This window comes from Lagenorhynchus albirostris, chromosome 3, assembly GCF_949774975.1.
Source record: "Lagenorhynchus albirostris chromosome 3, mLagAlb1.1, whole genome shotgun sequence".
Taxonomy (NCBI): Eukaryota; Metazoa; Chordata; class Mammalia; order Artiodactyla; family Delphinidae; genus Lagenorhynchus; species Lagenorhynchus albirostris.
In genome coordinates, this window is record NC_083097.1 from 109,628,819 (window position 1) to 109,644,120 (window position 15,302).

The window sequence follows — 15,302 nt, forward strand, 5'->3', positions numbered from 1 at the left end:
ACGCTGTTCTGAGTCTTAGAAGTTTGGACACCCTTCAGGCCCTCCTCTGCCACACCCCACCCCACACACCTAGGAGCTCAGCCCTCACCCTGGCAAGCCCAGAAGGAGCACCAGAAGGGGAGCCCTGAGTCCCCAGCAGAGGCAACCACCCTTCACCTCCCACAGGCAAGGGCAGCAGCCCTCACCCCAGTTCACCATCGCGGTCATATGGGCAACGTGAAAGGACTTCTTGACTTTTTCTCAGTTTTAAGGAAAGTAATTGCTATTCTACCCTAATGACTCCCTCCCTCCCTGTTCACCCCAGATCCCTAAACACCAGCTCCACACAACCGAACAACTTGCTCGTTCCATGAAGTCAGCTTTCTCAGAGAAAACCTGGCACACGATTCCCCCTGCCCCCACCCCAGGGCTCATGTGGCCTGGGCTGCTTACTTTGCTCCTGAACTATGATCCCTAGCGTACCCCTTCACCTGTCTGAGCAAAGGTGTGGCTGAATATTTTTAACTGCTGTGGAAGAACTCACTGCACCTGCCCTAATCCCGGCGGATTCAGGATGGGCAGCGTGAGGGAGAAGTTGATAGTAGAGCCAGACACCCCGTATCCACCTGGATGGTAAGGAAAAAGGGATGGGAGAGACGTAGAAGGACCCAGGCCAATCCAAGGCATATGGCCGGGAATGAAAGTGAGAGCCACCCTTGCTTCCTCTCAGCAGAGTCTGGAGGGTGGGGGAGGCCTTCCCTGAAGGAAACCTGCCAGTGAGCCTGAGAGCCCACCTGATATAAGGCAGCAACCAGCCAGCTGCCGGGGGCGCTGGGTTTTCTCAGGGACCAGGAAGCCAGGATTAGACTCAAAACAGGCAGAGGGTGGCTCCAGCCTTGTGGCTGTGAGTCAGGATGCACCCTTGATGGGCTTGGCTCATACAGTTACCCAGAGTCCAGATCTCTGAGGATCCCAGGACTCAACAAAGGGTCTGATATAAAGCAGGAGAACGAGAGAGACCCCGTTGCCTTGCTCAGACAGAAACGCAGCTGAAAAAGTCCTTTTTGATCCCTAGAGCTGAGATAAAGCCTAGCAGGCCAGAGTCCCCTGGAGCTGGGAGCTGGTTCACAAACGGACATGCGTGGCTGAGGTGCCCCCTACATTGAAGCCAAGTTACTGGCCTGTCTGTGTTCCGCCCCCTGGGGGCCCCACCCAGCGAACTGCAGGTGGCCTGTAGGGCATTTGCATCGCCTCCCTTTAGGATCAAGTCAAAACTCACCTCACCGGGGCCCTGGGGCCTGTAGCCGCGGAGCCATGTTGCCTGGGGTGAGGGCAGGGAGCTGAAGGGAGGGGTCCCACACAGTGTCCAGAGCAGCTGCAGCTTTTGCTACCTTCCCTCTGTGTCCCCAAATGCTTTTTCGGCATGAGGTGCTAGCTGCCCCAGGCAAGCTCTTCCAAACTTCTTCCCCAGGCCTCAGTTTCCTCCTCTGTGGGCAGCCTGACATCGTGGAAACAGCCTGGGTTCCGGGCACAGACAGATGTGGGTTGGAATCCAGGCCCCATACTGATTAACTGAATCATCCTGGACAAGCACCTTGTGCTGGTTGAGCTCTGGTTTCCGTGTCTGTGAACAGGGGCTGTGGTGGGGTGCCAGTGCCATGGTGCATACAGGGTGCTTGGCACAGTGCCTGATGCAAAGTGAGCACTCAAGGCTGTGTTGTCATCATCCAGCTGGACTGTGAGGTCCTTTTCAGTTCTGCTCCTTTCTGAGCTCGTGAAGCTGGATGAGGGATGGTGTGGTGGGTGAATGTCTGTCTCTCCCCTTGTACTCAGCCCCCATGTCCTTGCCTCATTGCCTCCGGTATCTCCCCAGTTGAAATTAAACCCAGCACAGACTCCGTAGGCCTGCCTCACCGTTGAGCCTGCAGAAGTGGGGGGTTCTTTTACAACTCCCCACCCCTAGGAAGTCAGCAGAAATGGGTCTCTTGGGAGCTGCCTGGAGCTAGGAAAACCATGTAGCCGACCAGCTATGCCCTTGTGCTGCCTTAGACTTGGACTCACAAGTGAGCCCTGGCTGGCAAAGACAAGTCTTATTCTGCCCAGTACTTTGACTCCTGGAAAAGGAAGTACATGAGCTCCTCATTCACCCTCCAAGCCTCTGCCCCCGTGACTCCTGGCACAAGTGGGGAAAGGTTAGTGCAGAGTTCTGATGAATTTCAAACATTCTCATGATGGGAGGGTTAGCTGTGCCCAGATTAAGAAAGGGCATTACGTCTGACAGACAAAAGCTTCCTGGGTGCTCCAACAGGGCTGCTGAGGAATCCTGTACCCCACTAATACAAGGATTTTTGGATGTGTGCAAATCATGTGAAAGAAGACCCAATGGTCCCAGAGAATGACAGCCTGGGTATGACCCGGCCCCATCAGCCTGGGGGCATCACTTGCAGAGGAAAGGACTTCACCTCCAACCAGGCCCAAGACTTTTTCCAAGACTTCAGTTCTGTCTTTGGCAGTCCCCACCCAAGGCTTGCAGAGAGATCTGAGGATGCGCTTATCTTGCACACAGTGCACTGAGAGATGCTGAATACTGATATATCAAGAAGGGATGGTTTGCATGTCTTCCCTAAAGGTCTTCTGCCACCATGAGCCTTTGTATGGGAAGCTAGCATATTAGCCTCTAGCTTCCTTCCTATTGCCAAGTAAGCTGAATGAGTAACAGCCCAATTAAAGTGACACCTTTGGAGTAAGGCAAGGGAACTCTTATTACTAACCAGAAATGCCCTTGAACATCTATAGACTTGGTAGGGCAGGAGTTCTAGCTGGTGTGCCTGAGCCCCACGTTGCCGGTTTACCCCATTGGAAAGTGGTCCTTCATGACAATGATGTTATCACAACCCCAGCGAAACGGGTCTTTCAATGAACTCCTAGTCCCTCAGCCAAGAGCTTCTACCATTAGCACTTAAACTGAAATTCTTGGGAGTGAGCCACAAAAGCATTGGCAGATTCTGCCCAAATCTGACACCGATTATACTGATGTTGCTCCATTTCAGGCACTGTTTGGCTAATGAGTTAGTATCAGCTGCCATCCTCAGGTGAGCATTTGGACTTTACTGTTACTCTTGTCAGACATGGGCTGAGGTCCATGGTGGGGTGTGGTGAGACAGCTCACCATCCTGGAAAATCTGGCTCCATCCCACACTACTCCGTCATGTCTGGTCCTTAGGATTCAGCTCCCTTATGATGGGGAGGGGTAGGTTTTTGGGGTCCCTCCCTGGACATTCCAAGGAGTTGGTTCCAATTGTTTCGGATGCCTAGGGTAAGAAGAGTTAGAGACCAGGACTCCATCTTGGCTCTAGGGATTAGGACCTCACTGATGGAATTCCTCTCCCATTTTGGTAACTTACAAGTGATGAACTTTGCATATTAGAACTTGAGAGATTTCCACACCTGCCTGGGACTTCAACATATCCACTGCCTACTCTGTCAGGGAATACGTCAAAGGACAAGAGGAGAGAAGTCAGAAGCAGTCCCCGCTGTTTGCTCTGGGTTGCATCCCTTCCTCCCCACCCCTCCTGGGTCTACCCTACCTGGCTTCACACCACTCCCAACCATCCTTAGCTGGAAAAGCCACGCACTAGAAGACCTTACCAAGCCCCCAGTTAGAAGCCATAGGAGGCTAGCCTCCCCATCCTATTTTCCTCAGTAAGGGCGGGGCCCTGCAAGAGCTGGGAATAGTCATCTTATCCCTCCCCTTTGGCCCCCAGATGATGCTAACTCTTGAAAAATCCAGGTGGATCTTCTGATGGACAGTGCTTGAGACTGGTCTATCCAGGCATCCACAAACAGAATGTCTACCCAGCAGGAGGGCCACCTGCCGTTCAGGGAACAATACTTCCCAAGCTTTGCAGAGAAAGTCTGACTGAACTTCGCCCATTTTCCAGTTTTTTCATTATTTTCTCACTCAGCCTTCTCTCTCCCACACTCCTTCCAGGTGGCTAGGCCCTACAAGGGGGTGTCTGGGACCAAGAATATGGAAGATGTGTCCACACGGCTTGGTTTCCCTGAGTGACCCCTTCACTGCCATGGCCTCATTCCCTAGACGATGCTAGTGATGCCTGCTGGCTCCCCTTGGCCAGCCTGCCTACTGCTTTGGGTGCTGTTTAGCCCCAGGGCCAGACTGTGGAGGGAAATGAGAAAAGCCTACTTCCAGATCTCTGCCTCTCAGACACTGTGACTTGGTTCTTATCTGAGACCCTTCATTGCCAATGTATCAGTGATTCCCAACCTGTGGTTTTCAGAAACACTGTTCTGATCAAAGATATCCCTTCACAGAGATGCTGTGAATCTCTATTAGCCCAGCCAGAACCCTGAAAAGATGTGGAAGAAGGAAGCCTGCTTCATGTAAGGTCATCCACGGTTTTCCTAACACATTTGTGCATGGAGCTGTTTCACAGCACACTGCAGGCTGGTATTCAGCACCAGTTATTATTGGCTGTCAAAATAGTAAAATACTTTTGAACAGTCAGGTAAATTAGCCTCAAGCCCCTGTCCCCAGTGTCCTCCAACCACCCCAGGCCCTCCCCCTCAAATCTGCTCCCAATCCAGTATCGACTTGTACTGTCCAATATGGTAGCCACTGGCCACATATGACTTTTAAAATTTTAATAAATAAAATTCCAGGGACTTCCCTGGTGGTCCAGTGGTTAGGACTCCACACTCCCACTGCAGGGGGGCACAGGTTCCATTCCTGATCAGGAGACTTAAGATCCCGCATGCCTCGTGGTGCAGGCAAAAAAAAAAAGAATTAAAAAATCCAGTTCCTCCACTGCACTGGCCACATTTCAAGTGTTCGGTTAGCACATGTAGGTGTGCCGCTGCCTACTGCAGTGAACACTGCAGAGAGAGAACATTCCTGTCACTGCAGCAAACGGACAGCAAGTACTGCTTGGCGGCACAGCAGGTCGCGGGAACCTTTTGGGGGCTGGTGTCTGTTCTGATTGCCAGTGACCATGCTGTGCCAACTGTTAACTTTTTGGAGTAGCACCTGAGTACACCTGCATTTGAATTTAGCAGGACATTCGAGTCTACGGCACATTCCTCAGAAGAACTCAAAACCTAACGCTCCCCAGGCCCCAGGAGCCCAAGTTCAACTCATAGCTCTGGCTATAAAGCCATGGGCAAGTGACTATATTTACATGAGCATATGCCTGTGCCATGACTGTCCCTTCTCCTGCCACCTTCTCCATGAACATAATTGAAAGGATTTCACAATAGGTGCACATCACTGCTCATCCCAAAGGCAAGCTCAGGCAGGATGCCAACAATGAGTCCATCAGAATGTGTCTACAAAAAGTAAAATCATCTATAATTTATGTCTAAGTAAAAGGCCACACCACTTATAAACAATTAACATTTTATAAAAAGACAAATGTACATATTTACACACATGTACATGTGTGGTCACACATGACTTAGTGGTCAGATGATGTTTCCAATTTTAAAAGTCACACTCACACTTGCCTCCCTGGGCCTGCTGGGGGCTGCTGGGGCCTGCCTGAGGGGGCAGGTGGGTGCAGAGCAAGGCACAGTATAAATAAACACAAAGGCCAAGAGCTTGGGGGAAGCGTTAGTGTACACCTCTGATCAGAAATGTGGCAAGGTCCACAAGAAAAAGTGCCAGGTTTTTTCACAATCCCCTCAGCCTAAGCAGGGAGCAGGGCAGAGCTCCTCTGAGGCAGAGGGGGCACTGTCCCCACAGGACCCCATTCTTCCTTCACATTTCACTGGCTTTGGAACAGTCCCCAGGGCTCAGCTAGGAAGGGAGGTGGTTCTTTGGGAACAGGATTCACTTAGTGCAATTGTCTCTTAGTGCAGAGCCAGCCCTGGAGTTGGTGCTGTGCTTTCTGAGGTCACTGGTCCGTTCCCTTGGGCCAGCTCAGTGACAGCAAGACCCTCTCCAGGCAGCTGGGCTCAGAGGGAAAAGCTGGAGGCTGACTCCCGTCTGAGACCTCCACCTGACACACCAGTCTCAGAACGCCATCTTCCCAGGAGGCAGGGCCAGCTTTACCCCACAAGACAAGCCCAGACCCTGGCCTGCCGGACCCCCAGAGGCCACTGTCCCAAGGAGGAAAGCCCCATCCCTGGTCAGCAGTGGGGTTACACTTTATCGTATCAAGGGGCCACAGGATTCCTGCTTCTCTGCACCACAGCCGCCATGATGCCAGGTCCTGCTTGCCTAGAGAAGTAAAAGGGGGCCAGGGGCCCACCTATGGTGCACAAGGAATGGCCTGGATGGAGGGCAGCCTGACTGGGGGCAGCAGGCTGTCCAGCCAGCTGGTGTCCATGTTCTTCAGATCTGAAGATATCAGCCCAATATACCCTAGAAGACGTGAAGAAGGTTGTGTGAGGATTGGGGGTGGGGAGGCAGGTGTGTTCTCCCCCCCACCCTCCAGCCCTATCCGTGAAGGCCACAGACACAGCAGCCTCTGCTGTCCGCCGCATGGCAACCTCAATCTTAGGCAAACCTGAGGGCCTGGAAGGAGCAGCTAATTTGCAAGCTGTCTGTACCCAGATGAATTTAACAAGGATGCTTTACCCCTGCTGCTCTCTGGCCCTGCCCCTAAGCCTTCCCCACCCACTACCTGGTTTTCCCTTCTTTGAGAAACCATATGGATCCAGGGTCTTCTTACCCCCAGGGCTGTCAACTTCTGGCTCCTCTTTGCAGCTGAAGTCTCCATAGACAGAGGTGGGCTGGGCCCCAGGTTCATTGAGCAGGTACCCCTTCCCATCCACGCTTGTCTGCTGCCACCCTGACTGCTCCAAGAGCTGGGGACAGATAAATAAGAAGCCATCGGCTCACTTCCAGTACAGACTCACCCTCTGGTTCTGCCTTCAATAAGCCAACACTTCCCAGCCAGGATCACATCCTTGGCCCTTTTCACATTCTCAAATGGATATAGACGTGGAGTGCAGTTAGGATAGGGGCCTGGGAGGTGAGAGTCTGCCCTGGGCTGACACTCCCACATCTACCTTCTGGCATAGAATCTCCAAGACTTCCCTCTCAACTGGGTAAGGACATACCAACCGGGAGTGTGGCTTAAAGCAATGGTTCACATATTAAGTCAAGAAAAGATGCCTAGAAATTTCAGGTAGAGATAAGGAACTATGCCCATGTCTCCATTTTCTGTGCTGATGGAACACAGCCTGGGTACAGCTACTTCAAAAACTTTTTTACATTTATTTTAAAAACTGAAGCAGAAAAAAACCTGGAGAATAATTTGCTTAAAAAAAGAAAAGCCATCATATTACAGATCCCAAAGGCTGATTACTGAAACCTGATGTGCATTTCCCAAACTAACAGGACTGGGGCATGTTAGGGCGGAGGACACGGGCCAGGGACCCGGCACTGATGGTGGCTGACTCAGAGCTATCTGAGGCCCTAGGACAGCATGTCAGAAACCCAGCCTCCCTCCTGCCCCCACTTCCACAGTGTCTTTCCCACCAGCCAAAGTGGTCAGTGGTCCCCAGCCACATGGATATGACACTTGTAGGACCGTGCAAGCAGACAGGTCACAGCAGCAACTGCCTACCCTCCAACTTGGAAGCTCTCACTGGTTCTCTCCCCTCACTGAGAAGTAGCCACCTCAAAAGAGCACTGAAGAAGGAAGGAAGGGGCTTTACCTTCATGATGTCCTCAGTTAACTTCCCTTCCTCATCCTCATCTGTTGCAGCTGTGGATGGGGAACAGCAGAGAGGTTGGCTGAGGTCAGCCAGGCTCACCCTGCAGTGCCAGCCCCACCAAGTCCCCCTACCCCTTCACACATGCGCACACACACGCTGGCCTCCCAGTGGATATCTGCCTTCCATGAAGATTCCAGAACAGAACACTGTCCTTGTGACTCAGCCTCTTGAACCCTGAAGCCACACCTCTTCCCACCTCTTCCCTCTTCTCTCCAGCCCACCAGTCAGCTCAGTGCCGGGTGGAGTTCTGACCATCTTTTCTGCCTCAGGAAACCCCTCCTTGGATCCCAACAGTCAGGCAGGCAGGCCAGGCCCCGGAGGCACGAACCTTCAGAGGTGGAGGGCATGGGCGACACCTGAAAGTTGTACAGGTCACTGGTGCTGTCTGGCACAATTTCCACTGGAATGCGCCAGTCGGGGAGGGTGCTACTGACGGCACACGGTGACAGTGCTTCAGGACAACAGAAACGGAGGGTCAGAGCTGTGTGCTTTCTTAGTTTGCCAGGACACCCAGCATCCCCCCCAACTTGCAGGCTGCTCCAACAGGTCACCATCTACAAGCCCGGTGCCCCCTAGACCAAGAGAAAGAGCCATCCCACCAACCTATGTGGTCCCCTGCCAGACCCGGCCCACCTTACCTGGAGTAAGGGCCCGTTCAACGTCCAAGTCCTGCCCCATGTAGCCCTGAGTTGTGTAGCTGCTGTGGTCATCAGGCAGGGTGGAGCTGCTGAGTCCATCAGAGAAGGTATCGGGGCTGGATTCCCCACATGACTGTAGGAGGAGAAAGAAGCTTAGGCCCAGGCTTGCTGGGGCACTCCTTCTACTGCCCACCCTTGACTCTCAGGTGACCAAAGGCTAGCTGCTTAGGATCATACTCACCTTTTTCTTGGCCTTGCTCTTAGCATCTCGGCTGGACTTGGACTTTCTCTCTGTGGGGCAGATAGGCTGTCAACCTTGGTACAGGCAGGCATGCCAGCCCCAGCTGACTTCCTTCCTCCTTCCCTCTCTCCCTGAGGGCTTTCCCAGGACCCAGAGCCCTTGGATACCTTTCCTCTGGTTCTTGGTGAGGGGTGGGAGCATCCGGTACACCCGCACAGCTGAACTGCCCTTGTTCCTGCTCTGGTCCTTCACCTCCTCGATATCTGGCAGGGAGTTCATGGCACAGCGAAAGTTGGCCTTCCATGTCTTGGGATCCGGCTCCTTTTCCCCTACTTTGTATCGGCCTAGTGGGCAGGAAAGTGAAGAGTATCATCAGGACTATAGGTGGGGATCCTCAGCTGTGCCCTGGCTTGGGAGGAGAAAGACAAGAGTACCCCTGAGCTCTCATGCTGCCAGAGATCCACAATGGTCAAACCAGCAGGTATTCCTGGGTGACACTTGTGCAGGCCCTGGGCTTCTCAAATGCCCAGACTTGGCTCAAATACATCCAGCAAGCCTCAGCAAAGGGCCTAGCCAGAAGCACTAGAGAGCCCAAGCCCCAAAGTGCTATCTTTGTCACAGATCGTGCCCAGTCTCCCTTTGGCTGTCAGCAGCCAGACGGCAGGGACTGGGGCTTATTTGATAGTTCCTAACATGGGAATGGACACAGAGCAGGCATCAAAGAATATTTACTGATAGGTGGGCTGACTGGTCCGAGATGGGCCAAGAGCCCCATCCCTGAAGGATAAAAAAGAGGCTGCCAACCAGAGGGGCTTTGGACCCAGGACTATTGGTCAACATCAAGAAAAAGGAAGGCCTGGATCTCTTTCAGTGTCCGTGCTCACAACTGCTTTTGCCAGGGAGAACTTTAATCTAGCCACAAACTCCATGAAGAAGCCACACTTTCTAAGATTTTGGCTTCATAAACTCCTTTGTGAACGTGCTGAAATGATGAACCCTCTCCCCAAAAACACAGGTCTGCTCCCTGCCCACCCCCGAATTCTGTACAACATCTCAGGGAGCTCAGAGACCCCAGTGAAGAGCCTCTGTGTTAAGAGAAGTGCCTCCCCTTATCTCCTCCCTGCCCCTCTTAAAGCTGGAGTCCAGGGCACACACCTGTGTGAATGGCCCAGCTCCGAAACAGACAGGCATCCTTGTTGATGTCCCAGCCATGCTTGGCAGCGTGCTTCCATGGGATCTGGAAGATCATCTCCTCCTATACAGCACACAAGCACACATACATGTAAGACCGTGTCAGCTCAGAGACCACAGGCTTTTGGCCTGAATCTGCCCAGCCCCCCAGATCTGGGAAAAGGCTGACTTCCCCTTTTCACCCTGACATCTGGCTTGGGTTGACCCATCCTGAGAATGGCTTAAACAGGCTACTCCATCACTAGATCTTTCAGAAGGGGCTCTGGGTTCTGATGAGCTAGGGCATCATCAGCTCAGCAAAGACCTCCTTCTGCCTATTACAGATGTGCTAGGACCCATACAGAGTACCCTGGGATGCTTCTCTCAGACTTGTCAGCCCCAACATGGAAGTGAGAACTCAGTTCATTAGATGGGGCTGCTCAGGACAACTGCGACCACTGGCTCCTACACAGGGGGTCCTGGCCATATATACCTGTGGGAGCTCAGGGCCAGACTTGGATGATGACTACCTGTGTGACCCTGGCATTGTCACTATACCTTTGTCCCTCACTGTTTTCTCTTCCGTGAAATGAAAAAAACACAGTAACAAATATAAAAGCTAAGGTCTCACTGTTATCATTACTGGTGGTTAACAGTATGGATTTTTGAGTCAGACTGCTCAGGTTCACATCTTGACTTTATCCCTTTTTGTGTGATCTCATCATCTACTTCTCAGTGCCTCAGTTTCCTTATCTGAAAATGGAGATATTAATAGAATCTACCTCACAGGGCTATGCTGAGGATTAAATGACACAATGTAAGTAACATGGTGCCATGCTCGCTCATAGTTAAGTGTACAGTAAGCATTAGTTGTTATTATAAATACTATTATTACTGCTAAGTCTGCAGGGTCTATGTTGTCCTTTGTGCACCACCAGCAAGAGGCCTCTTGGGTCTGGACAACTGGTGCAAGGTTAATTCTTGGGTCAACTGCTGAGCCAGTCACCTTCCTACCAGCAGTGCCCACTTTTCTGTCTCCTATCTGCCTGACTGGAGCCCTCTAGAATGTTGTGTGTGCTTGTAGAGGTCTCCCTCAGGAGAGACCAGAACTTTGGCCCTGCAGATGCTGGGAGAATCTTGCTGCTGGAAAACTGTCAGTGCCTTCAGGTGGATGCCCAGGGAGGCAGGCAGAAGTCAGCCAGTGGGGCCCTGGCTGGGTCTTGTACACTCCCTGCAGGATCCACTAGGAAATACATCTGCCTGCTCCCTATCACTTCCCTTTTTGAGCTGCACCTGGAGCTTTGGTCCCCTAAAGAACATGGGTTAAAATAGTGGCAGAAAAACCCAAAGAGTAACACTCACTTTATTAATCCAGATCAGCCCTGGGATTTGGTTGGAATTAATCTGCATCTCTAGCCAGGGTCTCATGCGCATCCGAGTGATGGGCATGTTGGCTGTAAAGAGAAGACAGAAGGCTCCAGTTTGGAGTCTGTTGAGCAGCCCCTAGGCACTACCCTGCCCCACCCCAGGTCATTCAATTACCCTCCCCTCCCCTCGTCCAGATACCAAGTACTACAATCATGGGGAAGGGGGCTTTCTCTGGAATAAAACCACCCTCCAAATCTTTTCAGCATCTTGAGCAAAATGCTTCTTCCCTCACCCCCTCCTAGACAGTCTTGGGAGGAGACAGGCATGCATGTGTGTTTCAAGATTTATGTTCAGGAAAAGAGACAAAACACAGAGATATCTAAATACCAGAACTTTTCTCCCAAAATTCAAATCCTTTGGGAAGCAAGGGGCTTCTTTTCTTGATGCCAAGAAATTTTCCTGCTTGAGTTGTTGCCACTAGATGTGCACCTTCCCTAATGGACAAGCAGTCACCCTACATCCTGGACACCCCCCCCCCCAAATCTATTCTACGCCTCCCTGACAGTCACAGTGTAGAGGCCCGGACGCCAACCCTTCCGGCCTGGTTCCCCTCCTCGGGCGAAGTGGCCCAAGGAACACCTGTGGCGCCTCTTCCCGCGGTCCCGGGAGGTCCTCCAACCATCCAGGGCAGCAAGCCCCAGGCCCCGCCACCTGCATAGACAACCTGAAACCTGGGGCCTGGGCGCGAGCTGGGACCGCCGAAAGCCGGCGCCGGGAGCAAAGGGCGCCCACGCGCCAACATACACTCGAGTCCCCCGCACTGCTCGTGGATGCGCGCAACCAACACACAGGGCCACCCAGAGGCCGCCAGCGGCTTCGCGCACACAGAGCTGCGGCAGCGGCCGGGGTCGGGCAACCTCGGCCGGGTGGGCGGTCCACGCCGCGGCCCGCCCTCCCCGCGCAGCTGCTTGCCGCTCCTTCAGCGCCTTCCCGAGTCCGCGCGGGGGCCCAGGCCACGCCGCGAGCCCGCCACTCTCCCGGCTGGGGTTTTCGTCCCCCACTTCCTGATGCCCCGCACGCTTTTGTTCGACGCCACCGGTGCCCCTTGCGTCGAAGGCGGGCTCACCTCGGCTTCAAGCGCTTTTCAGCGGCGGCGCCCGAGGGTCCCGGCGCGGCGAGGGCTGCTAAGCGGGCGCGGGGAGCGCGATTCTTGGTGGGAGCGGGGAGAAGGCAGAGGATGCCTGGGTCGCGGAGCCGCTGGGCACGGCTGGCCTCGGCTTGGCTCGGCTCCCGCTGGCCTCTGCTCCGCCCGGATCGGGCGCACGTCCTGCCTCGACGAAGGAGTGGCGCGCTCTGCCGTGGTAGCGGCGCCGGCGAGAAATCTAAACACTTAGCGGGATTCCCCCAGCCCAGGCCGGGCCCCGCCTCCTAAAGAGCCGCGAGGGCGCCCATTGGCCAGCGCCGCCTCATCATTTCGGGGAAATCAGGCTGTTGTAGAGCTAGCGGCGAAGGGGAAGTACAGGGCGGCTGCCCCTCCCCACCCCCTCCGGCCTGGCGCCGCCGCCCCGGGGCGAACGCGGGCCCGCCCCGCCGGCTCCCACTCCACCCCCATACCAGCTAGCCCAGGAGAAAGCTGTCCTGGAAAGTCAAACGCCCCTGGCCCATAGTTACTCACCTCACTCCGCACTCCCCCAGCCTGCTAGCTCCTCTGTCCATCTCCTTGCCCTCCTTTCCTAGGGATGGGGACACCTATCTCCCCAGCCCCGGTGAGGGGGTCACCCGCGCACCTGCGCTTTCTTCAGAGTGGACGCCAGGACTGAATCCCCGGAAAACTAACCTGCTTCCTCAAGCCCGTTAATGGGGTGTCTAGAATAGAGGGTTGGGCTTCCCTGGTGGCGCAGTGGTTGAGAGTCCGCCTGCCGATACAGGGGACACGGGTTCGTGCCCCGGTCCGGGAAGATCCCACATGCCGCGGAGCGGTTGGGCCCGTGAGCCATGGCCGCTGAGCCTGCGCGTCCGGAGCCTGTACTCCGCAACGGGAGAGGCCACGACAGTGAGAGGCCCGCGTACCGCAAAAAAAAAAAAAAAGAAGAAGAAGGGAGGGTTTTGGCTCTCAAACTGCCCTCTTTTTGAGGGATGACCCACCTCCAGGTCATTCACCTTCCCTGGAGAAGTAAAGGAAAGCCTTCCCTGCTTGGGGCTGCCAGGACAAGAGGAAATCGCAGCTTGGCCGCTGCTAGCGCAGCCTGCCAATGGACTAGGGACCTGTTTCCTCAACTACAAAATAACGATAGCCCTACCTTGCTGGTTTACAGTGACAGAGAGATGATGTCTGTAAAGCATCATGCCCTACTTCGGCAGCAGATGATGCGTGGTTTGCGAGGTCCCTGCCCAGAGTCTAATAGTGACCGGGGGAGGCCTCTTCTGCTTCTCCTTCTACACCCTAGGGACTGCCCCACAAAGGGAGAAGGGTTTCAGAGAAGCCAGGACTGCTGAGTTGAGGTGGGTGTGGGCTAACCTTGGCTCCTCCTAGCACTTCTTGCCTTAGGCCACCTCCGCAGTCTCATGTGGCCCTTGCATGGGAGCCCCTCGGTGGCAGCATTAGTGTCATCTCTGGGCCCTCAGAGCTTGGCCCAGAGACATTCTGGGCAACATGGGGGAATTGCTTAGGTCTGACCAAGGTCTTGGGTCTAGCCAAAGGATTGGGGAGCCCAGGTCCCAGGCCCCTTGGGAATGGAAGCTATTTAACTCTTGGGCTTACAAGTAGACCTTGACCTACTTGTACTTCTAGACGCTGGGCTGAGTGTTCATTTTTCTATCTAGAACTCTGGCACAGCAGGCTTCTTCCTTCAACCCCATCAAGCTGCTGATTCAGAGGTAAATCACTCTTCCAGGCCGGGTTGGTTGTGTCACTCCTGTCACCCCAGCCCTCCCTCCATAGTGGCCCCCAGTTGCAATGTTGCAGGCTATAAACAGACACATTGATGTAGCATTCCACCTGTCAGTCGCACTAGAGCTTCCTTCCCACGGAGGAAATGGATGGGTCAATCCAATAATGGTGCACCAGAATCTGATGCTGTGACTAAGACCAAGCTTGGTTCCCAGGAAACCAACAGGAATGGGTCAGAGCTGTCTCCCAGATACTGATGGGTGCAGGAGCCAGGAGAGGCAGAAAGGCAGGAAAACTGTGAGGAATGAGCCTAGCTGGGTGTTAAGCAAAATGGAAGGTGCTGAGGCCCTGGAAGGGGGCAGAAGGGTTGGGGTGCTTTAAGTGACAGAAGGGAGTGGGAATGCACTACAGAAACCAAGACCTTCTGAGCAAGAAGAGCAGAAAACAAGTGGCTCCTGAGTTGCGAAGTCTGTTCTCTGTGCAGCAACTGGGTGCTTGTCCTACCCGTAAGAACCTGACATAGCCACTGGAGAATTCAGAGTGAGATTAGGGAAATGAAGTTTGCATTTCATGTGGTCTGAGGAATTGACCCTGTGAAGGCAGCAGGAGAGTGTAAAAAGTGCTTTAAAACAAGAACTTTATTTTAGTTCATAACCATCTGTATATATATATCTACAATGTGCATCTTTCTGTGTCATGAAATGTACTAATGCAATATCATTTGTAATGGGCACATATTATTCTATCATAAGGATAAATAAAAATTTACCCAATTAATCCCCTATTGTAGGACATTTAGGTTATTTCCATTTTTTCATAATACAAACAGCACTGTGTAGCTAAATCTTTGCGCACATCATAATTTTTTGCTAAGGAGAAATTCCCCAGGGTTAGTATTTACCAGTGAAATTGTCATTTACATTTTTGAAGTGTTCTTTGCCTTTTTTTTTTTTTTACTTTTAACTTTAGGGATTCTTACGTAATCTTGAAGTCTATAAGAATCTGCTTATGATGATTGGGGGTGCTATACTCCAAATCAGTGAAATAAAGCTAACCCCTGTTTAAGTATCTCAAATTTTTATTGTAACTGTTCTTGATGAATCCCATTCTAAGATGTATCACACATTCCTTGGGAAGCTGGACAGAATATATCTTGTTCTTTTCAGGTTTCTCTTAGTAATTCAGGGCTGGCCCTTTCCCCTCTCTGACTCAAAAGACTCATCTTCTGTAACTCCAGCCATCCCCTCTGGGCAGGTGACCTCCAAACCCAAACTCT

The 15,302-nt window shown here is 53.0% G+C and overlaps 2 protein-coding genes across 4 annotated transcripts in view; one reads left to right on the forward strand and one right to left on the reverse strand.

Annotated features, from left to right (window-relative positions):
• RAD50 (RAD50 double strand break repair protein) overlaps positions 1-15,302 on the forward strand; it is a 234,400-nt gene that overhangs the window by 70,411 nt on the left and 148,687 nt on the right. The window lies entirely within an intron of this gene.
• On the reverse strand, positions 5,358-12,969 carry IRF1 (interferon regulatory factor 1). Of its 3 annotated transcripts, XM_060143558.1 has the most exons (11): positions 12,812-12,969; positions 12,263-12,489; positions 11,131-11,222; positions 9,754-9,853; positions 8,766-8,942; positions 8,599-8,648; positions 8,358-8,490; positions 8,048-8,170; positions 7,660-7,709; positions 6,669-6,804; positions 5,358-6,358 (listed from the first exon to the last, which is right to left on the reverse strand). In XM_060143558.1, exons 3-11 carry the CDS (start codon positions 11,215-11,217, stop codon positions 6,246-6,248), a joined length of 969 nt encoding a protein of 322 aa, XP_059999541.1. In that variant the 5' UTR covers positions 11,218-11,222; positions 12,263-12,489; positions 12,812-12,969; the 3' UTR covers positions 5,358-6,245. The 3 variants fall into 3 exon arrangements, with proteins under 3 accessions (XP_059999541.1, XP_059999540.1, XP_059999542.1); XM_060143557.1 differs by lacking the exon at positions 12,812-12,969 and having other exon boundaries at positions 12,263-12,618; XM_060143559.1 differs by lacking the exons at positions 11,131-11,222; positions 12,812-12,969 and having other exon boundaries at positions 12,263-12,617.

Excerpts from the sequence above, each read along its gene's own strand:
- IRF1 (XM_060143558.1), bottom strand. The coding sequence starts at position 11,217 with ATGCCCATCACTCGGATGCGCATGAGACCCTGGCTAGAGATGCAGATT. Across the intron at positions 8,943-9,753 it reads GAGCTGGGCCATTCACACAG|GCCGATACAAAGTAGGGGAA; the intron begins GTGTGTGCCCTG and ends CCTGCCCACTAG. Across the intron at positions 6,359-6,668 it reads AGAAGTTGACAGCCCTGGGG|GGTATATTGGGCTGATATCT; the intron begins GTAAGAAGACCC and ends CACGTCTTCTAG.